Below are 24,088 nucleotides of genomic sequence, written 5' to 3'. Positions count from 1 at the left end.
GCAGTCAAAGTTGAGTCTAGTCAGCCGTGCTTTCCTTGTGCCAAGTGGCATCACATCGAAGGCTCTTGTGACAATAGCTTCCAGCTGTACTAGAATCCAAACAACCCCAGCCACAAAACTAAAAGGATTCTGCAGACCACACAACAGCCCAGTTGATTCAGTCGCACTTTTTGTTGCAGCTTTTTATGTGTTGCTTTTCTTGTGTAGTTAAATGTTACAAGTAAAATGCTAAAATCTAGTATGCACAATCCCTTTTGAGTTCTGGATATGAATACTAGTTGCAAACAAACAAGTGCAACGGCTAGTGTGTATACCACAGAAGTGTCTGCAACTTTCGTTTTTTTTTTTTGGTCATGGTAAAGATTATGTTTTGCAGTAACCTTCGAGTTTCTTTAGCTGCTACTTGCACCTTGAGAATGTACATGTGCAAACTGCCCCTGATACGAGTGCTGCAGGCACAACTCAAAGCAAGCCAGCCTGCAGCCATTCACTGCACGTCAGTAGCATGCTGTGGTTATGCAAAATCACTGCACAGGGGTCCCACCTACCAACACTTTAGTGTGGCCCTTGATGCCTCTTTAACCAAGTAGAGAGAGCTGATGGAAAGTTTCTGTTCCACCTTGCTTGCTCACTGAGCCTGGGAGTAGGCACCAGGGGGATAACCTTGTTGCTCATAGGCACCATAGGCAGCAGCCTGTTGGCCGGTTGGTTGTGGAGCCCGGTAGTGACCATAGCCAGGGTACCCAGCAGGGTAGCGCAGTGGTGCTCCCGTGCCACTCTGGGGGTAAGCGCCTAAGTACGCTCCTCCCTGTGGGTAACCTCCACTTGGTCCATAGCCATAAGCTACACCATAACCTTGTGGGTAGCCCTGCCCATACTGCGCATAGCCGGCAGAGGCAGAAGTGGTAGCTGGGTAAGTGCCTGCAGGGGGTGCAGCTCCCGCTGCTCCACCAGGTGGGGCTCCAGGGAAGCCAGGTGACCCAGCTGCCTGGTAAGGAGTCGCAGGGTAGCCACTCTGGGCAGCCATTTTGTGGCCTGGGTAGGGGCTGCTGGGGTGTGGTGTGGTAGCAGGAGAAGGCTGCGAGGGTGGCCGCTGCTGTGGTGGTGTCTGGGAAGGACCCACCTGGGGCGAGTAGCCTCCATATGGGCTGCTGGCAGGGCCTCCACTAGGTTGATGCTGTTGTGGACCCAAAGCAGCACCTGAAAGGCATTGGAGTTTACCCCTTTGTTTGCACAAGGTAAAAAAAAAACCTTATGCATACACCTTAGATGGCATGCTGGACTAATTGTAAGATGTAATAATCTGCACTTCGCAAATATGCGAACGTTCCGACTATGGTTGGATACAACTTCAGTCTGCAGTGAAGCACCGCCCACATTCAGGACCACCACACAGAATTCCTCTGCAACAAAAAAGTAGTTCACTGTTAAAGCATTTCTTGCTACTTAAACAAGCTAATGAAAGATGCGGGTTCATTTGGGGCCATGATGGTCAAATTTCGATGGAGGCGAACGACCAGGTACTGTGCGATGTCAGTGTACGTTAAAGAACCCCAGGTGGTCGAAATATCCGGAGACTTTCACTACGGCGTCCCTCATAGCCCGAGTCGCTTTGGGACGTTAAACCCTTATAAACCAGACAAGATGAAATGATCAGCTCACTAGTTTTGATACCTCTGGCTTGTTTGATACACTCAAACATTAAAAAGCTGATTTCATTTACTGTTGTGATTGGTTACAGGAGTATTAGAGGACGCCGCAGAGCATGGCCCATTGTTATAAACTGCTGTTTAAGATATATCCTACTCTAGCGCACACAATAACCTGTAAGGTGCTTGTATGCTTTTCCAACCTACACGTTTTAAAGCTGTTTTACAGCCAGACAAGAAGATGGCTTGTTGCCCACAACCGCTTTGCAGTTCCCAGGCAGTGGTCAACTCCCCTGAATTCAACTATCATAGTACCACATTAACTGATTAATTCAAAATGCCTGAAACATGACTTTAACATCATGGTCTAACCCCAGAGGCTCGGCATGCTGTTTGCACCACCTTAATCCCTTACTTCAACTGATTATACCGTCCAGTCTCTCTTGCTGCAATGCTATATACACTGTTGCGTTGCCTGTGGCTGAGAGTGGCGTTCACAATTGCCCACTCCCACCTAGTAATCACAATGGAAGACTCTCCAACACGCGAGAACAGCAGGTGCGATGATACAATTCGGCACCTACTTTGCGACTGCCCTCGGTTTGAATGTGAGAGTGTCCTCCTGGTTGTAGTGCTCTGCAATCTGCAGCTTGGACCTTTGTCTCCTATCAGAAGCCAAAATTCTGGGGCCTTGGACTAAACTTTCACCTCCGAGGATAGCTGAGAAGGCACCACTAAAATTCTTAGAGGACTCAGGGTCGAGTTCAAGGCTATAAACTTTCAGTCTGTGCCCTGTGTACTCTCATCGTTGTGGCCTTCGGACATATGCAGAATTGATCTTCCATTCCTCTCTGCCCTTTCTTTCTTTTTGTTCTTTGTTCCTCTTCCCTTGTGTAGGGTGAGAAGGGGAACACTGGGCCTCACGTTGTTAACCTCTCTGCCTTTTCGTTTTTTTCGCTCTCTCTGAAAATGGAAGTGGATTTTGTTGGTAACCTAACTCGCACTTTTCGTAACATGTGGAGTGAACAAATGCATCAGACATGCTGTTTTATATTTAGTGTTGGTCTGTCTTGTCGCTCGTTGGAATTGCATTTAGGAGGAGTTCTGGCAGAGTTTCATCACAAATTTCCAGTTTGTACCATTGTGATGAGTTATCCAGGTTGTTGTGTGCGCAATCTGAAAAACCATCATGGCCCTCGACGTAGAAAGGAGAAGCACAATGAAAATAAAGAAGCACGCCTTTCAAGGGAGTGAGCTTATGTAGCTGGGCGGCGGGCATTCGATTTTGGTGCTGAATAACGGAGGTGCGCCAACTGTGTGTGCTACCCGGGCCGTGTTCGCAGCCCCAGGAACCAGCCGGGCTAAAGCGAACTCGTTGCTGTCTGATAGAAGGACCGTCCAGATGCTGCCGTACCGCTGCTGGTTGATAAGGCACCATAGGATCAATGCCACGTCCCTAAGTCGTGCTGCCGGATCAACTTCGAACTGTGGGGCATGCTCTGTAGGCGTTCGAGCGACACTGCACTGAGTGCCTGATATTACTTCGCGTGTTTTGCTCTTTTCCGTTCCAGTCTCTCGACTGCCGCATCCTTAGAAGTCTGTGTGCCCGCAGAGTTGACTCTGCGTCCAATCCTTTTTGCGTAGCATGGCAACAGGCTCTAGTTTCACCATGCGAAGTAATAGTCAGGCACTCAGTACAGTGTCACTCAAAAAGCTTAATGCCTACAGAACACGCCTCACAGTTTGAAGCTGATCCGGCAGCACGGCTTGGATGTGGCGTTGATCCTATGGTGCTCGATAAACCAGCAGCGGTGCGGCAGCTTTTTGGCAGTCCTATCAGACAGCGACGAGTTCGCTCCAGCCCGGCTGGCTCCTGGATCTGCGATCACAGCCCGGGTAGCCCAGCGCAGTTGAGGAGTCCCCTGGCACGGCATGGCTGCCTCCTGGTGCTGCGTCCACGGCCCGGGTAGCCAGCACAGTTGGGGTGCCTCCGCTGTTCGGCACCAAAATATAACAACCTCTTCCCAGCTGCATGCGCTCGCTCCCTCGAGAGGCGCACTTTTTTTGTTTTCGCTGTGACTCCTCCTGCACCAAGGGCCACGGCAGTTCTTCAGATTGTGCATACGACAACCTGGATCACACATCACAACTATCACACAATAGCTTCCAAAGGACACAGAGGACAACTTCATCCAACTTTGGTTCTAAATAAAACCAATTGTATGGATCTTTCTGGGTATGTCGACATTTGTCTGGAACCAAAAGATGAATTTCTTGAGGAGAAAATTGTATTTAAAAATCTGACCGCCAGTCAATTGAAACAGATGAAGCATGCCCAGACCAAAAAGAACTTTGTGATCACCGTTTAGGAGCCAATGATGGTGTTGCTTAGTCGCGGGGATCTGCATGTAAACTGTTTTGATGTAGCACACTTTGCTAGCAGAAATATTTACCAGTACTTTATTTTCAGAGTTTTTCTAGTTTATAAGAACTCAGTTTTCAGCGATTAGAATGCAAGTATTCTATTGATATAGACCAATTGCAGTTTGTCGGTGTTCATTTAGCATAGTGATGCTGCATTTACACCAGTGGTTTTGCATCCAACATCGCAGCAGCTGCCTTGATACGTAATGATTTGCTGGGGTCAAATTATCGAATGAAGGCCATTTACCAGATGGAAATAAAGATATGACCCAAAGAAATATATGGATGCCAATAGGGACCTCTGGGAAGAGCTGAATGAAGCAAAAATCTAAGTAACAAGAAAACCAGCTTCCAGTTACCTAAAAAACAAAGCTGAACTGCTGTTTTTACTCCATACAGAGGAATTCCTTTACTGTTATTTTTGCATCATCACCACTTAACTGATCCAGAATGCAATCTGTACTAGCATTACTCTAGAAATTCTGCTGTGATGACTAACCTGCAGAGAAAATACTTTTTAAAATTGTCAGATAGGGAGCCAAATTAAGGGGGACATGCTGGGATAAAAGGATAAAATTGAAATACAGGTCAAATTTAATCAAGTTTTAAGGGTGGTTGTATATTAGTGCTATATGCACTATTGCAAAGTTGAGTAATTTAATTATTGCACAGTTTGAAAGGAAGTTATAAATGTTGGAAATGGAAAGTGAGAGGGCTAACTAGGAAAGCCACTGTTCAAAAAATACATTTTTTTCCACTCTTCTGTCATAACGAACATAGAAAGGTTACTACTATTCAACTTTGGAAAGAATTCACCAATTTCCTCTAATTAAACATAAAATTTGTCCCATTGAAAGCCCTGTCATTTTCTGTAAAATGACAAAACAGAAAATATATTTAGTAAAAACACCGAAATTACAGAAAACAAGACCACAGATCAATTCCCTACACAATTCTGGTCCAGAAAGTGCACTCAAATGTTTGTTGCCACCTATCGAAATACTTTTCCTGTTTCAGCGGCTTAATGCTGAAATGTGGAGTGATAAAAACAGACTGAAAGCTTCAAAAAGCAGCCATTTTGCTTTAGGAACTGATATCTTTAGGAAAGTTTCAATATTCCTTTCAAAATCAATTTTTCATTAAAGGGTAACCAAATTTTTGGTTGGCGTGTTCTTTGTTTCAAATGTTGCGCATTACCTCAGGATGAGTGATACACGCTGCGCAATTCATATAAGTGCGGTAAATAATTTATTATTGCATTATTTATACTGAGCGGTTTCGGTTTCTGAGCGCCAGGGTGCGCTGCGACGTCACGATCAGGGAAAAGCAGCAACCCTGGTCACATGGGCCAAAAAAGTTGTGATGCACGTATTGCTGCGTCGTCGGCTCTCGTACACATGCTGTGCAAAGCAGCGCCTTTCCAAATCATATGCCGACAAACTTGGTCGGTACAGTGATGTGCTGAGAAAAGACAAGCGAGCGAGGAACGACACTGAGTCCTGAAACCAAGCGGCTCGCTTCGGCCGATCTCAGTTGCCATACCGCGTATGCCAAAGCGGTTTTTGCGCTGTATTTCGCTTTGCCAAACCGACAGCGATGCTCGACGGACGCCTGTGTCGGCGGCCCGTAGCTGACACATTACAGCGACACGATGCCTCACTTTTCCTACCGACCAATACCGACACTTCGCGCCGCCCGCGCAGCCGCGCTGCGAGACATGCTCAGGGTCCTGTGGCTGCAGATTATGATATCTGCTGCTAATTTAGCAAACAGTGCATGTATTCGCTAAATGAATGCTTCCAGACAATTGTACAGGGTTCAGAATTAACCGCACGGGTATCTAACTCCTCCAGGTGCACCCATTATGACGACTGCATCTCGGCGCTACTTTTGTTTACATATCTGCATCTGTATACAGGCACCAATTGCGCGTTAGTTCGAGAAGAATTGCAAGCTGCATTCCACTTAGGTTAATCAAGCTCATCTCTTTTGCGCCGGTTGCGGGTTTACTTGTTTGCGCAGTGTGATAACTTTGCAAGAATCGCCGAAGAATGCGAGCGCCAGCCTGGGGAATGCTTCATAGCCAGGTTGTTGACAACGCGTAGGACCGGCGTTTCTGACTCGTTGTAACTGCTTTTTTTCGATGTGTCCAGTACTTGAATTTAAATTGGTTTATCGATAGGTATGTTCGGCACCCATTTGAGATAAACAAAATGGCTCCCTCAAGCGACGCCGACGACTGTAGCTGCCGCCGCAGGTGCCTGCAGCATTGACCGACAGACTGGGTCACACAGCCTAGCAACGGCGCTTCCCGCTTGACATATTTGCGTCCTAAGATTAAACAATCCTCAATTTCAGGTTACTGTTGTCAAAACTACGCTCGATGACCATTTGTATTCGCTAAAACTTGTGAACTCGCTCTCCACAATCGCCAACATTGCACATACGAACCCGGTGGACTCGCTAGGCCTATTCGTATTGCAGGTGAGCCGAAGGGTGAACATATGAAATGCAGTCGCTCGTTTTGCTTATTCGTATTACGGAGAACGTCCAAACCAGAGAGTCATCGTCTCATCAACGGGAAGGTTCCGCTTGGCCGCCGATGTGAGGTGCCGGCTGGTGTGTCAGCGACGGCACACAAGCCGATCTGCACACCGACCGCTGAGGTGCCGAAGCAGCGCCTCGCCGATGTCGTTGTTCATAGTACGTCACGTTACTATGTCCAATACTTTGCCGTGGGTGACCTTACATACAGAGGAAGCCCATAACAAGCTTACTATAGCCTCAAAATTTGATGTCCCAACCCCTTTAATATTCCCTTCAAGAGCTTGAAACTTTGATGTGGTCAAAATATGCTCATGGTAATTTATAATATCAGAAGTTTGAATTCATTTGACACAGATTTTTCAGATGGTGTCAGAGGCACCATGCAGACAGCTCCTTGCATTTCCCATATGCCACCACACAAGTTCTGACCATTCTGATATCAAAGGTACAATTTGAAAGGTAAGGAATATCAGTGAACAAGAGAGAGAAACAAAACACAACGAGCGGTGTAAAAATATACTACTGGTTGTGAAGTGAATACAAATAATGAAAAGTGGTTCCAAACTGATTTATACTTTCGAACATACTACAAGTAGTTCAAAAACATTGTTTATGAAATGAAGCAGACCTATTCCGGATAGGCTTAGTATTTTACTTGTGATCAGCATCACTTATAGCTCTCATTGATAGAGAAGTGGTGTGCTGCAACACCGAGCGCCTATGCTACTTCATGTGCACTTGGTGGTGGCATAGTATCGTTGCCGCTGACTCATCACTGTCGGCTGCTCTCAGCACATGTGAGCCCTGTGACGTCTGGTCGAAGCATACAGCCTCAATATCAGTGTCACTCAAGGGCTCCACCGTCTCCACGCTGCTGTTCACGTAGCTCGCGCTCGCGGCACCAACAAAAGCCGGCATCGCCCGAACCGCCATACTACGTTGTTTACATCACATGATCGCGACCCAGCGACCGCAGCACAACGAAAACCTGGAACGGCTCGTGCCGAAGCATCAGTGGTGCAGGCAAGTGCTCTGGCAGCGAAAACCTGCTATGGCATGCAGCGGAACGCGAGCTCCGTGAGCCTCGTGCACTCGGCTTTTTTTCTTTTCCATTGTTTTACATCTCTGGTAAATTTGGAGCGTGTTTTACTCACTATGGGTCAACTTCTATCTACGAGGAGCAGTGTCGGCCAGTGGCTTCTAGTTTGAATTAACTGTAGCTGATGCCGACTTGTTCGAATTACCGGTAGTTTTCCCTCATTGAAATACACAGGGCTAAGCCGGGACCCGGGCGTCAGTTCGAATTAACGAGCTTTTACTGTACTGTGGTGCAAACGCGTTTCAGCAATTTTTGAAGAGCCACTCGATAATCTGAACACTTTTTCTGGTCCCTTGAAAACTGAATTAACGTAATTTTACTGTGCTTTGTGTATTAAAGCACGAGATTTTACTGTGCACTGAAAAGGCTCTATTGCTTCGCCAAACAAACTAACCTGTTTCACGCATGGGAAAAGTACCGCTCCATTGATAAACCGTTTCAATCTGAAGCTGCGAAAACTAAGCGATCATTCTCTTTAACTGTAGTTCTTGATATGTTGCGTAGTAACGCTCGTCAATTCTGAAAAGTTATCAATACAAGCCCAAAGACATCGATAACAATACTAGATGAAAATGACATTCCTATCCCTGACACTGATGTTGCAACAGTGCTGAATTCGGCATTTTGTTCAGCTTTCACCAAAGAATCTGAAGGAGCCCTCCCCTATTTTCCTAACCTTCAATATCCTGTGATGCCTGACATAACGTTTGAACCTCATCGTACTGGTAGTAAATGAATAGGAACCTTGAAGCTAACATCATCTGCTGGAATTGGCGACATTATTGCGAAGGTATTTAAAAACACTAAAGAAATTACCAGTGTCATTTTGTCTCACATCTTTCAACAATCCCTTTCGTCTGGAGTGGTGCCGCTGGATTGGAAAACACATAAGATCACTCCAGTTCCAAAAAAAGGATCTCCGACATCTTGTCTTGACTACCGACCAACATCCATTACAAGCGTATGTTCGAAACTGATCAAGCATGCCACCTTTTCTCAAATCATGAGGTTCCTTGTCTCTAATAACTTCTTTCATCCTAGTCAGCATGAATTTCTTAAGAATTTATCCTGTGATACACAACTTGCACTTCTCATAAACGACATCAGCTCCCAACCTGACCTCAACATACTTGTAGTTGCACTGTTTTTAGACTTCGAGAAAGCTTTTGATAAAGTCTACTTTTTTAAAAACTTTCCTGGCTAAACCTTGATCCCGTAGTCCATAATTGGTTACGTAGTTTTTTGACCGGCCGTCATCAGATCATGTTTGCAAACAGACTCCTTACCTTTGTCTCCTGTGATTACTGGTGTACCTCAAGGTTCTGTTCTGGCCCCCTTCCCTTAACTTACACTAATGATCTCCCTAATGCTATATTTTCTAACATACATCTATTTGCTGATGATTTTATTTACCGACCCATTAACGACAGCTCGGATGTTCCCATTTTACAACGCGACTTACAAAGAGTAGAAAATTGGTGTAAAACTTGGTTGGTGCCTTTAAATGTCAATAAAACTTCCCTACACTCTTTTCGCCGCTGCCATTCTTACTTAACACCAACCTATTGTTCTGGTAACTCTGTAATATACTCTGTATCATCTTATAAATATCTTGAATTTATTTTTACACAGAATCTTTCGTGGTCGTCGCACATAGCTAAATTAACTAACGAGGCTAACTGCACCCTCGACTTCCTGCAGTGAAATTTGAAATTTATTTCCCCTTTAGTAAAAACCATCTCCTACAAATCTCTTATAGGACCCAAGCTTGAATATGCATGCTCAGTTTGGGACCCTCACCTGATTAATCTTTCTAACACCCTTGAATCTGTCCAAAACCGCGTGGCTGGTTTTATTTTCGTGACAATTCTTATATTAACCCCGCATTCACAAATCGACCTTTACCTTCCCTTTCGAGGTCCTCACCTTTGCGGGTTTCAGAAACCAACCGTACCCTTAAGCTGCACCTTTAGCCGCAGTTTTGGCCTCGGAAAGGGCGCGTTCACAAAGGTAGGCCCTGGCGTACCTTTAGCAGCTCCTTTCGTCAATTCAACATGGCAACCGAGTATGATCGACGACCGGTTTTCCGATTTATCAAGTTCACAGACTTAAAGAAGAAATTGATCAGGTGTTGTGCGAAGCCGGCACGGCGAGTGCTGAGGAATCGCCAGTACCCGATGGAGCTGTTTGACGATGAGCTTCTTGCGAGGTACCGCTTTTGGAAGCCTGCCGCGCTGGAACTCTTCTCTGTGATGCCGCTGCACCGCTTCCCCAACGGACGAGGTTGCCCCGTGGCGCCGCTGCAGCGACTGCTTATCGCCCTTCGCTTTTACGGTGCGGGAACCTTCCAAGTTGTCACCTGCTACCCTGTCGATGTATCCTAGTCGGTGGCATCGTCTGTATCCGCCGTCAGCGCAGCAACATTGTTTCCGGCACTAATCAAGTTTCCTAAAGCTGAAGATATGCACAAACTAAAGCAGGAGATACATGTGCGAAAACTTAATCGGCGCGCCGCACTGATCGCCGCTCGCGAACTGCCGCCCCACTGCAAGCAGGGACACACCGAGTGGCTAGCATCGATGCGCAGCTCGACTCAAGCTCCGCCCATAGCCGGTGTCAGGCTTTGAAGTTCGCACCAGAAAATACAAAAGAGCGATGTTATCAGAAAGACTGCCCGCTATCCTCGAGCAGCGAGAAAGCATGCCTGAGCAAGCTTTCGGCTACAGCACCGCCCGCGACGAACTGTGCCCGGCTTCCCTGGTCGTCGCTAGGCCTATAGCCTGTTTCGCATAGACGCAGCAGCGGACAGTGCTTCGGAAGTCGCCTGCGCTATACAGTAAAAGCTCGTTAATTCGAACCGCAAGGGGACGCCATCTCAGTTCGAATTAAACGAAGTTCGAACTAACGAAAGCAATGAAGAAAAACAGGACACCGCGACCAGGAAGCAGCAGGGCATGGCGCCAGTTCAATTTAATGTTTGAAAAAATCCGTAATTGTGGTCTGCTTTTTTTCTTTGAAGGCAACAGCAAGCACTTTTTGCTCTAAAGAGCGAATGTTGCGGAAGGCTTCCTCTTCGCTTTCTTCAAAACTGAAGAACAGGCGGGCGGCATTAAGTCCGGCCATGACTTCCGCGGCGGAGGGCCGTACCGGTGCCTCGTCGTCGTCACTGGCAGCGACAGGCTCTATGTTTTTAACTTGGGAAATGATGTCCTCGTCTGTGGTCACACCACAGACAACTGCGCTCGCATCCACGTCTACGTAGTCGGCAAAGGAAACGTCTTTCAGAACGTCCGACATGGGAGCGGTGACGCTAGTGACGCAGTCTCCGTGCGCAGGTGGCTCGTCCACGTGCTCGCCTTGCGTGGTGAAGCCACAGTGGCGATAGCAATTGGCTATTGTAGCCCCTGTCACTTTTTCCCAAGCACGCACAAGCATATGCAGTGCACTCAAGAGCGTCACTTCGTAATTCTGGCATAGAATAATTCTTTCTAGTATGTGGCGCCGATAAAATGTCTTCAAATTTTTTATAATGCCCTGGTCCATGGGCTGCAGCACTGCCGTTGTGTTGGCTGGAAGAAAGGCCAACTCAACGGCATTCGTTTGAACTTCAATCTTGTGCGCAGAGCAGTTATCGACAAGAAGAAGGATTTTGCGGCCACAGCGCTCGAACTTCTTGTCTACCTTCATGAGCCACTGCTTAAACAACTCTCCAGTCATCCAAGCCTTCCTGTTTGCCGCGTAGTCTGTTGGGAGGGACCTGATGTTCTTGAAGCAGCGAGGATTGCTCGACTTTCCTACCACAAACAGCGGTAGCTTTTCACTTCCGGTCATATTTGCCGCAACCATCACCGTTACTCGCTCTTTGCTTCGTTTACCCCCCGTACACTTGTCATCTTTGTACGTGATCGTTTTGGCGGGCAGTAACTTGAAAAATAAGCCTGTCTCATCAGCATTAAAAATGTCCTGCGGAGAGTACTTCCGTTGGTAGCCTTGTAGGACCTCGGAGCGCCAACTTTCACATGTTTCCAAGTTAACAGCCTTCATCTCCCCTGACACCGCACGAAACACAAGGTCGTACCTTTCACGGAAGCGGTGCAGCCACCCATCTGAAGCTGCGAAGTCGTCGTAGCCCAGCCGCAGGGCGAAGTCCGCTGCCTTCGCCAATATGACGGGGCCACTCAGCGGTATGTCCTGAGCACGCATCTCCTTAATCCAGAGGAGAAGCGCTTTTTCGAGGTCGGGGTACTTTGCCAGCTGCATCCTCTTAGAGGCAACTTCTGCCTCTAAGGCGTCTTCAATCGCCCTCTTATTTTTTATGTAAGTGGACAGCGTGCTCTTCGGTATTCCATGCTTCTTGGCGATTTCTTGTTTCGACAAGACTCCGGCGTCCACTTCCCGCAAGATGTCGCATTTATCCTTCAGTGTTTTGGCGCGGTATTTACCGCGGGCGCACGCCATTCTGAAACCGCACGTCAGCACGGCGAAGCACACCACCGAGGCCTAACTTTTCAAGCGATCCGCACAACAAAGGTCGTAAGCGCGCCGAAAACCAGAAAACTCGAGGCTGCCGAAAGCGGCCGAGACCACCGCGAGTTCAGGACAAAGACGTTGACGAAGGCTCCTCCTATTCGTTCAATTCTCGAGTGCTAGCGGAGCTGCGATGTACTGGATTCGCTGTATTTTTTGTGCTGGTTGCGCCATCCATCGGTTAACAACTGCAGCTACAGTCGAGTGCTAGCGGAGCTGCGATGTACTGGATTCGCTGTATTTTTTGTGCTGGTTGCGCCATCCATCGGTTAACAACTGCAGCTATACGGCAAGATTCTTAGGCCTCTGAGATCGACGGCTCAAAACCGGAAACTGCAGTTCTCGGAGGTAGAGAGAGGGCGTAGCTGTTGCCACAGCTGCCACCCCTTGCCCTCCAGCCTCTGCGCCGGGTGCTGGCACCGGTTTTACCCGCTTTTACCTTCTCTCCCCCATTTTGGAGGCAACTCAGCCGCTGTAGCCTCGCGACAAGGCCTGCTCTGGCCATGTGCCAGGCGGCACGCCGCCCAGGCGCGGCGGCGCGTAGTTCGAATTAACCGTGGCAGAACCAACTCACGTTCGAATTAACGGGCTTTTTTATACATGGACTTCTATGGAGCTAGGCCGGACCAAGTAGTACGGTTCGAATTATCCCGAAATTCGAATTACTGAAGTTCGAATTAACGAGCTTTTACTGTAATAAATGCCGCACTGCTGATATCACTTTGCTGTCAACAGCATCATCTCAAAATAAACTAAAAATATGGCCGATTTGCGCGACGCCTTGGGCCCCGCAGCTGGCGGACGCCAGACGAGCCGGACCGCAATGGCGGGCCAACGGAATCTGCTAGGCGGTTCTCGCAAGAAATTTGCTCATCTCACAGTTGTAAATTTTACTAGCAACTCAGTATTGGCCAGTACTTTACAAAAATATATTTTTCACATTTTTCTAAGCCAAGTTTTATTATTTATGCCAAGAACAATCTTCAGCACATTTTTATGACGCTGGAGCACGGGATACAGGTTGGCCGGCCGGCCTGCTGGCTTGGTGTACTTAACGTTCGCACCAGAAAGAGCAAAACAGCCATGCTATCAGAAAGTCCGTCTCCTATATTCGAGCAGTGACAGTCTGCGCAAGAGCCCAGCTTTTGGCAGCGACGCAGCCTGCAGGAGCGCCGGGCGACGGACTACGCTGCTCCCTGGGTGCCCTGTTCGTCACTAAGCCTAGCTGGTTTCGCACCGATGCCGCAGCTGACGGCACTTCGGAACTGGCCAGCGCTACAATAAAAATACTACTTTCGTCACCCCTTCACTGCTAACCCGTCCTATAATAAAATAAAAATATGCCCAATTTGCGCGATGCCTTATGCAGTGGATCTTGTAGAATTAAGCCAAGGCCGAGCCACACAAGGCAGCAGCAGCAAAGCGGCTATGGGATGAAAGTTCCTTGTATCGCAGTTCTCACTTCTACCAGCATCTCCGTATTGGCCAACAATCCTCAGAAAAGGCACATTTCTGACGTTCAGCGCAAAACAACAAACGCGCACAAGCACAACACACCACGATCGAGGCACTCGAAAATAAGCAAACACCGACGTCGACTCAACAAAGCTTCTTGTAGCGACAGTTGCCTATCATTGTGGCTAGACCAAGAGGAAACATGCGTAAAAATTTGAGTCAGGCTAGTTAATTTCTTCTACTGAATGATTATGACAGCTCCAGTATATGTTTAACTGCTTTCTATAGTATACAAAACAAGTTATAAGTACATCCACTGATGCGGCAAGCTCTAATATTTCTTTAGCCTCGTTACCATACCCCTTACTTCTGTGGGTAAGGGCGCTTTCTGTAAGGCTGCCAAAAGGTGATTTCTGAAACACAGCTTGGCCTTTCCCTTACCTTTCACTTTCAGTAACCTTTCTGAAAGTCGCCCTTCGCGTTAAATTAAGGTAAAGGTAAGGCCAGTTTGTGAATACGGGGGTTAGTGTCACTGGGCTAAAATTTAATGCGAACCTTCCCCAACTGGAAATAAGACAAAATATCGAGGCTCATTCTTTGCCATAAGTTCTATCATGTTCCAATTGCTAACAACGTCATATCACCCGCTCACCGTCATTCATCCCGGACCAGTCATTCTAAATCAGTACAGTGAAAGCTCGTTAATTCACAACTCGTTATATCGAAATAGTCATCGTGGTCCGGTCCGCAGTGCATAGAAGTCTATGCGCGTAACAGCTCGTTAATTCACTCAAAAATTGGCGCCGCCACCCATAATTCGAACTGCGCACCGCCAAGCGCCACTGTTGAAAACCATCGTTGGAAGCTTTCACGGCAGAACGATAGATGGCACAACCATCGGGGCGCCGCTAGGGTGCTGGAACAAGTACTAACCAGTCTTTCCTGCCGCGACTGCTTTGAGGAACCATGTTTTAGTGTTTTAGCCCTCGTTTTGCACGCCGCTTGCTGTGAGCTTGTGTCCGCGAGATGTGTTCGCGTGGGAAATACTGCGCCAAGACGGTGAAGGAGAAAGTGGCGATTTTACGCGAGGTGGACGAACGGAAGGCCAGCAAAGTGGAAATTGCGAAAAAGCACGGGATTCCACCAAGCACGTTGTCAACTTACATCCGAAATAGGAAGGCCATCGAGGATGCCTACGAAGCCGAAGATTTCGCAAGCAACAGAAAAAGACTCCGATTAGCCAAGTATCCGGAAATTGAGACCGCTGTGATCACGTGGGTGAAAGAAATGAGAAGCGCAGACATTCCACTGAGCGGCCCAATTATCATGGCGAAGGCGGCCGATTTCGCCCTGCGCATGAATGTGGAAGATTTTGTCGCCTCTGAAGAATGGTTTCACCGCTTTCGAGACAGACATAATCTTGTTTTCCGGGTGTTGTCCGGAGAAGCCAAAGAAGTGGACGCAGAAACTTGTGCCACGTGGCGAAGCGGTGCTCTGCAGCAGTACTTAGAAAGCTACTCGGCACAAGATATATTCAATGCTGATGAGACGGCTTTGTTTTATAAGCTCCAGCCCGACAGAACAGTAACATTTAAAGGGGACAGCTGCGCTGGCGGCAAGCGAAGCAAAGAGCGGATTACTGTTCTGGTCGCCGCTAATATGACCGGGACGGAGAAGGTCCCTTTTTTTTGTTGTCGGAAAGGCACAGAAGCCTCGGTGTTTCAAGAACATTAGGACACTGCCGACAGATTACGCCGCCAACAGCAAGGCGTGGATGACGGGCGAATTGTATAAAAAATGGCTCCTGAAATTCGATCGGAGGATGGAGCTAGGGAAGCGTCAAGTTCTCCTCATTGTGGATAACTGCTCGGCACACAAAGTCGACGCCGAGCTGAAAGCCACAAGGCTAGCATTTTTGCCCGCCAACACGACTGTGGCCTTGCAGCCAATGGATCAGGGGGTGATCAGAAACATTAAATGTTTCTATAGGCGCCACATGATCGAGCGCAAGATTTTGTGCACTGGAAACCAGAAGACCAGCACCATCACATTGCTCACAGCAATGCACATGTTGGTGCGTGCATGGGAGCAGGTCACGCCGTCCACAATTGCAAACTGCTTCCACCACTGTGGCTTTGCTGCCGGAAGTATGAAAGAAAGTGGCGACGATGGGAGTCCAGAGCCTCTGCCTGCGGCTGTGCATGCTGTGCTGCAGGACGTTAGTTTTGATGATTACGTTGAAGTAGACAGCGATGCAGCAGTGTGCGGTGCCCGAAGTGATGAGGACATTGTCGCTGAAATTGTTGGGGAGCAATATGTCCCAGAAGAGGCAGAAGACGAGGACGACGACGAGGAGCAAGAGCCCGTGCGTCCGTCCGCGGCAGAAGTTATGGGAGCGCTGAATGTCGCGCGCCTTTTCTTCAGCTTTGAAGAGGGGGAAGAAGACTCCCTGCGTCGCATTCGCGCGCTAGAAGACAGAGTGACTACGGTAGCCCTCAGAGAGAAGAAGCAGAAGATGATAACAGATTGTTTTGCTAAATAAATGTTTTTCGTGCCCTTCGGGCATCAAACGTGTCCATTTTTGCTTACTTTCATTAGTTCGAATTTTGGTTAATTCGAACTGGCCTGGCGGCCCCGTGGAATTCGAATTAACGAGCTTTTACTGTATACCCCCATATGCTCGCGCATCGTCGCATCTTTACTACTTTTTTCTACATACAGCGAATGACTGGAATGATCTGCCTGAAGAAGCGGTGCACCATTCCAGTACGACAAACTTCAGAACAGCAATCGAACATCTTTTTCTGTGAAGCTGTCCACGCCTCATGTAAAACCCCTATTCAGGAGTATTTGAGGCATAAATAAATAAATAAATAGCCCAATACGATCCTGTTCATATTTACCGTATAAACGCGTGTAAGGGCTGCACTTCTTTTTCCCAGATTTGAGGGCCAATTTTCGGGGTGCAGCCCATACGCGCGATATGCGGAAAAAAATTTTTTTTTTTAAAGTAAAAACGCCAATCAGGGAATGAGCGGCATTTATTCTACGCTCAATCGTCACTCGCGGAGTATTCAGGTTCCAAGCTGGTGCTGTCGTCATCCCACGCTCATCCCACAAGAAGTCGCGCAGCATGTCTGCTGTCAACGCATAGCCATTGTTCCATGCTTCCATCACTCAGCAGAGGTCTTCTTCCAGTTCTGAAAACTTTCATGGCTTGCCTTGGAAACCGCGCTTTTTGCAGCTTGTGTTCCCCAGTGCATCCTTTTGGTTGTACCGTCGTCAGACACACTTCTTGCTTACGTCGAATTTACTGCCCGCCGCACGCTTGCAGTGTTCGACAGCAAACTCCCAGAGCCGTGCAACTATTAAGGTGCTTGCCCGTCATGCTAAACTGCAACGCTTGGCAGCAACATGAAAGCCACAACTATGGTGAACTAACAAGCTTCGACAACTCATGTGCAACACGAAAGCCACAACTATGGTGAACTAACAAGCTTCGACATTTCATGTGCCTTTGACAGCCACAAAAGGCTGGAGCTGGTGATACTGATGCCGATATGGATAGCGACAGCTTGCGGCGGAGGAAGAAGTTGACGATGATGATAATGGATGGATGGATGGATAGGGCTGAACCCTTTAAATTGGGCGGTGGCTCAAGCCACCTAGCCATGACTTATGAAATTTTACTCGTCTTGAGCCGCGGCCCTGAGCGCCATCTGTAGGCGGAACCTGGAAGCTCCTGTGCACATGTGTTGCCTCCGTGATCAAGCGCACAGTTGCTGGCAGCCGGAACCGACGGCGCGTGCATTTCAAGGCTATTCTGGGCGGGTGCATTACGAAGGTGTGGATCGTAGAAAGTTTGGGTGTGGCCCTTACAGGGATATTTAAAAAAAGATTATTTCCTTTGCGAAAACAGGGTGCAACCCATACAAGGCTGCAGCCCTTACAGGCATTTATATGGTATTTTGTGCTCTTTCTGTGATAGACATGCAGCAGTCAGATAGAACACACAAGTAAAAACTTACCCTGTTGTCCATGTGATGAGTGCTGAGCATAATTTTGAGTAGAAAGACTTGATGCGGGAGCAGGGCTTTGGTTGGGCGTAGGACTGGATCGGTTCGGTGGATTGAGAGAACCTGAAATAAAATAAAATAAAAATAAAATAAGATGTATGAAACAGCTATATCACAAAAAAAAAAGCATAACACAACAAAGTCACATTTATCGTGCACTCAGAATGAGAGAGAAATAAGGGCCACACATCCAAATTTTAAATACAACGGGAAGAAGAAAAGTTGAACTGTACTGTGCAAAGCTTGAAGATAGCACCAGCTCAACTTCTAAGCACTGCACAGGATGTAGAAATACAGTCAAATACCTTACTGCATGCTTAATAACTAAATTTCAGTACATTTCATGATGTTTAAATAAAAAAATGAGTGTGAAACAACCACAGCGTGGTTTTGGATACCAGTTTTCAAGAAGCACTACACTCGGATTTAAAAGCCATTAAGAAGCCAATGCGTGCAACTGTATCTCAAAGTGCCGCCTATACGGCGTCTGCCGTAGCATAGTTTCGCTCTAACGCCGTAAGTCATTTGACTAGAGCTGCAGCGGCGGTAGAACTCCATCAAAAGTCGCAACAAGGTTTATGCCACTCATAACTGTGCTCAGCATAGGTGCTGGTGCAACGGGCTGGAAGCCGCTGAACATGGTAGCAGCCAAACGCCTATGGAGCCTAGAGGCCCCCTTTGGCTGGTCTGCAGTTGCCGTTTCGTGTGCGCTGAACGTAGGCTGTAAAAATGTGGCACAGGGAAAAGCCCTATTGCGAAGTGACATTCACAACATACCGTGTAGGCAAGCTGCCACATTTGCGACGCAACAGCAGAGTCTTTCTATGAGAGATTGGACAAGAGTGGCTCACGAAAACATAGCAGCCAGGAACATACGTGGCACGGTTCTATTGTATTGTCCCACCTGCAAGGTGGTAATTGCACAGTTTTAAAAGTACAGTCGACGACCGATTTTTCGGACTATCTAGGGACCGCGAAAACGATTGAAAAACCGGGAAGTCCGGAAAATCAAATTTAACCGAAAGGATCACGAACTTATCACCAATATGCCGGAGGAAGCAGCAAGTTGTATTGAACAGATTCTAAGGCTCCTTATGATTACATTTCGCCGCGCGACATGTGCACGGACGACGAGCGGCGACCGCTTTCATGAGCTGGGCCTGGCTGTGTTGCCCTAGGCATGTCGCCAATGAATGCACGGGTTGGGACAAAGTCTAAACGGGAAAGCAAACACGCCGCTGTGGAAACTGCGCTGTGCCCCATTACAATGGGCCCGGAACGAGAACGTGAAGGTGGTGAAGCAATAAGAACCGAGAAACGGCCGAAGCAAGCGCTCCATCGGTGTTGGCCGTTGCCTTTAGTAGAGACTAGAGCCAAAATTGGCATCATATCCGGCTATATGCACTCTGCGGTGGCTTGCATATAATGAGGCGTCTTGCCTGTCATCGAAACGCCAGTTGTTAATGGTTTTACAATAGAAGAGTCGGGTCGCGGTGCATTTTGCCGCAGGTACGCTGACCTTGCTCTGAAATGCACCACTGTTTCCTCCCGCGCTCGCCGTCTCCGTGAGGCTGTACGCCTCCCATTCGCTTCGCTGCTACCTCTTGCCGAATTCAGGAAGAAAGACTCGGCACAGATGAGTTCCGTGAACTCACATTACGGCTCGAGTTCGTGCGGTGAAAGACATTCAAGAACAGCACGAATTCGAAACCACGCGGGCGCAATGTGCCGACTCACGCAGAATTTTAGCATCGCAAGCTAAGAGGCCCCCTATAAGCTTTAATATCGTTTTGTTTGATCAAGTTTTCATCTCTCCCGCAGTTTGAATTATCGTATTTACACGATTGTAAGTCGACCTATTTTTTGAAATTTGAAAATCCGAAGTGGAGGGATCGACTTACAATCGAAACGAAAACATCGCACTATAAGTAAAGTCGAGACAGAGATATCAGGCATGCAACAGAGTGGTTGCATTTTTGCTGCGTGGCTCCGTCGCATCGCTCTTGGTGCTGGCCTTGAGCAGCTGCTATGTCAATGCGCAGAACTGGCATCCCCTCCCCGCGCGCACAGGCGGCGGCCGATGGTGGCTATCGATAAACAGCAAACTGGCACCCCACACTCCCCACACATGGCTGCTGACTGCGGTTGCTGATAAGCGGCCGCGGCCCGATAACGGAATTGCGTTCTAAGGGAAGTTCAAGTGTCCAACAAGCTTTTTTGCTTTAAAATGCGCACTCAGCACTCAAGGGAGCATTGATGGTTGATGGAAGGGCCACTGTTCCGCACCATCAGTAAAGGCAAGAGAAACGAGATATCAGGCACGCTACATTGTGGTTGCATTTTTGCTGCATGGCTCCGACCAATCGCTCTTGGTGCTGGCCTTCAGCAGCTGCTATGTCAACATGCAAAACTGGCATACCCTCCCCGCGCGCGCGGGCGGCGGCCGATGGCGGCTATCGATAAACAGCAAACTGGCACCCCACACGTGGCTGCTAACGCGAGGTTGCTGACAAGCGGTCGTGGCCAGATAACGCAATCGCGTTCTAAGGGAAGCTCAAGCGTCCAACAAGTTATCTTTGTACTTTCAAATGCGCGCTGGGTGCTCAAAGGAGCGTTGATAGTTGATGGAAGGACCGCTGTTCCAATAGTAGCGGCACCCCACTCGGAACAGCAGCAGTGCCGGGGAGTTTCGGTAGCTGACGAAAGAGCCGACGCCATTCACGCATAGTTTCTCTTTGGCTCTGATGTATTTGACTACCGCTGGCCGTGTTTCACAAGTTTTTAATGTAGTGCTTCGTCAGTCATCATTTGTGCTGCGGGACCGGCAAGCGACCGGCGCTCGTTCACGGCTACATTCAAGATGGCTGCCATTCTTTACGCTGAAGAAACGAACAGCTTCCAGTCGGGCCGCAAGTTCGACGTTTGCAACGGGTGATACAGGTGTGGCAGCTGCAGCGAGGCAAAGTTTTCAGCTGTTCCACGCGATGTTGTGATGTGGCTGTTGTTTGCGAAGTGCGGGATTTCGCTGGACGACCACGTTAGAACGACGCGCTGTGGGACCGCAGCAGCGGTCACAATGGCAGTGCTAGTGAGGACGATGGCACAAGTGTGGACGAGTAGTCCAGTGCCATACATTTTCGTTTTGGAATGTGCCCACGGGCACACCAGCATGCGGCAGCTGATACCGGCTGGCGATAAAAAGCGGCCGCTGGATAATGCTATCGCGTTCAACCATTCCAGGCCAAGCTTAAACAACCTCGGAAGTTTTTGCTATTTTTCGGAAATGTGATTTTGTGGGGTCGACTTACATTCAAGTCGACTTATAATCGTGTAAATACGGTAATGAGGTTCCACTGTACACATTATATGGCGGCGAGTGCGAATGTGGTCCGAAAGATCGAGTGGTCAGTTGCAGTGCGTCTGAAATTTCAGGCACTCTTATACATTGGCTCTATGGGCCATGTCGCAGTGCTGCGAAAAAAGTCCGAATAATCAAGCATGTCCGAAAAATCAGGCGTCCGAATTTTCGGTCGTCGACTGTATATACTGTAGCATCCATTTGAATTTTGTAGTGATGCACTGTGTCTGCACGGCAGCTTGTGCTGTTCCCTACAGCTCCTGTGAAACCTCGTCCGTTAAGTGAGGCGCAGTACAGTTCAGTTTTCGGTCCCTTTCAGTTCTTGGATGTAGAAAAAACACAGTTCAGACAGAATTTTCATGTTTTAGCAGCGTGTTTACTCCCGCATTAAGCCGCTATACAGGTATTACTGCGAAGAATTCCCAGACTTTTAACCAGCGTAAAACCTGAGGTCTCTTTATGTGGCCAGGGCAAGAAGAGGCAGCAAGAGGGCAAAAGTGGCTTACCTTGACTACCATATGGTGGGTGATGCTGTTGGGAAGGGGGTGAAGGCCCCTGCCGCTGCGGTGTACCCGGGCCACTAGGTGGTGAAGACACTGGGGGTGGGGATGCATGCTGCTGCTGGGGAGGCTGCTGCGGTTGGCCGGAATGCTGCGACTGGTGTTGAGCTGGATGTGGTGCTGGATGGGGCACTGGGTGCTGAGATGGGTGCTGGCTGAGATGTTGGCCTTGGTTTTGAGAGCTATGTGGCTGCCCTGGATGCTGGCCTGGGTGTGGCTGACCAGGGTGTGGTTGCTGTGGCTGCTGGCCAGGATGCTGGCTGGGGTGGGGGCCAGGGTGCTGTCCAGGGTGCTGGCCCGGATGCTGGCCAGGATGCTGGACAGAATGCTGGACAGAATGCTGACTGGGGTGCTGCACAGGATGCTGACCAGGGTGCTGCCCCTGGTGTTGGCTGGGATGTCCAGGATGCTGGACAGGGTGCTGGCCAGGGTGTTGCCCTGGATGCTGGCCAGGATGTGGCTGGCCAGGGTGCTGCCCTGGATGCTGCCCTTGGTGCTGGCCGGGGTGTTGAGATGAATGTTGCTGTGGAGACTGCATCTGGAGTACAAAGAGCAAACATATTTGCTGTGCAAGCACTGGAGACTATGTAGATGTTTTAAATCATAAATAAGTGAAAATTTCAGGCTAAGATATGCCACTACTCTGAACTAATGAATGCGCCATTTTGACAAGAAATAATTTCAACGAGCAATCTAAAAGCTGACTGATAGGTACAACATATTAATCTAGTGCAAAAGAACAAGGACACATTATATTCGGTTACAGGCTTCATTATATTTGTACCTTGATTCCGAATAAAAAAACTTGCGTAATATGGGTGTCAGTATGGTACGTTCTCCTGAATATAGCAAAACTTGTTAAAACGTACCCACTTAAACAGTAGGTTTGTTTTAAAAGTAGTAAAGTCAAGTCCCCGACTCGGCACCCATTGTACATAATGCATTTTGCATCCGCATAAACCAGACCAGCTTATCGTGGATGTATCGGGTAGCACATACCATTTTCACTTTCTGTCGTACTTATGCGCAATGAATTCACGGCGGTAACACCGTCTCAAAGGCTGGTTCGGCTAGCGATGTGACAATCCTCCATGGATGTGACCGATGCGACGGCAAGCCGCATGACCAATGATAACTGGAGCTAAAGTTAACCGAGTGCAAATGCAAGAATTGATGATGATAACTGAAACTAGTGACATCTTTGTAGTTAGTTTTCTTCGCAACAGCAATGACTACTGCAGTAGCACACCCGGCCACTTCCTCTAGCGGGCCCGGTTTTGGGGCAGTCCGCGCGACCCCCCCCCCCCCCCCCCCTTCCCCCCCTCACATTAATGATGCGGGCCTTAGTTCGCCTCTGCCTGCTACAAATGTAACTAGAGAAGGATTTGGCACTAGCATCTGTAATTCGTGACCAATGGCCACTTCAGCCTTTGCATGTGTGATGTGGCCTTGAGCAGAGTGCGTTGCATGTTCACAATCCACATCATGCCGAAGCTGGGACAGAAGCACCGGGTGCTCAGTATAAAAGATAAGTTAGAGATAGTCCATGCTATCGAGAGTGGAACGAAGAAATTTGTGCTGGCACGTGAGAGAGACTTATCACTAACAACTGTATGAGGCATTTCGAATGCTAGGGGAAAGCTGCTCGGTAGTGCTGGCACGATTGTGAAAAGATGTCTAGTATGAGGCTCCACACTTCCGGATGTGGAGGAGGCGCTCGTGCGATGGCTGAAAGCAGCTTGGTCAAAAAACCTGCCTGTTAGCGAACCTCTCCTTGTTGAGAGGTCTTCGCCTCGCAGCTAAACCATGACAACTTCGTGTGCAGCAATGGCTGGCTGGCAAGGTTTATAGAAAGGTATGGCATCAGCACAGAGACCACAGCCGGAGAAGGTGCCACAGAAGAATGGAGGAATGGCCAACTGGGACAAATCTTGAAAGACTGTGCACCTGATGACATTTTCAACATGGACGAGTGCGCGCTGTTCTTCAGGCTGCTGTCAAATAGAATGCGTTCAAGGGAGAGTTGCGCACTGGTGGCAAGCATGTGAAGGACTGGATTTCGGTTGCGTTCGCAATTAACATGCCTGGAATCGAGAAACTGCCGCTTCTTGTCATTGGCAAGTCAACCAAGCCGAGGTGTTTCAAAAGCGCCTGACAGTCTTCTATGGGAGCAACACTAAAGCCTGGATGACCGGTAAGCCGTTTCAGGAGCACGTGCACATCATTGACTGCCGTTTTGAGGTGAAAGGAAGGAATGTTGTCATTCATCTTTGACAATGCATCTGCACACGTTGCACTGGATGATGAAAGCAGTGAAGGTTGGTATTTCTGCTGCCAAACACTACAGCAATCATCCAGCCCTTAGACCAAGGCATCATTCGAGCTGTTAAGCA

General features: G+C 48.3%; 1 protein-coding gene across 3 annotated transcripts in view; it reads right to left on the bottom strand.

Annotated features, from left to right (window-relative positions):
• Positions 1–309: 309 nt before the first annotated feature.
• Positions 310–24,088, bottom strand: part of LOC144113567 (uncharacterized) — a 78,109-nt gene continuing 54,330 nt past the window's right edge. For 2 of the 3 annotated variants that reach the window (XM_077646709.1, XM_077646710.1), the window contains exons 7-9: positions 21,642–22,233; positions 17,730–17,840; positions 310–1,200 (exon numbers count right to left, since the gene is read on the bottom strand). In XM_077646709.1, coding sequence (XP_077502835.1) covers positions 629–1,200; positions 17,730–17,840; positions 21,642–22,233 — 1,275 coding nt within the window. In that variant the 3' untranslated portion in view covers positions 310–628. The remainder of the gene's footprint in view (positions 1,201–17,729; positions 17,841–21,641; positions 22,234–24,088) is intronic. The other variant, XM_077646708.1, reaches the window with a different exon arrangement.

Source organism: Amblyomma americanum, chromosome 1, assembly GCF_052857255.1.
Source record: "Amblyomma americanum isolate KBUSLIRL-KWMA chromosome 1, ASM5285725v1, whole genome shotgun sequence".
In the NCBI taxonomy this organism is placed as follows: Eukaryota; Metazoa; Arthropoda; class Arachnida; order Ixodida; family Ixodidae; genus Amblyomma; species Amblyomma americanum.
Note: the sequence above shows the minus strand (reverse complement) of the source record. Positions and strands in the feature narration are given on the sequence as shown.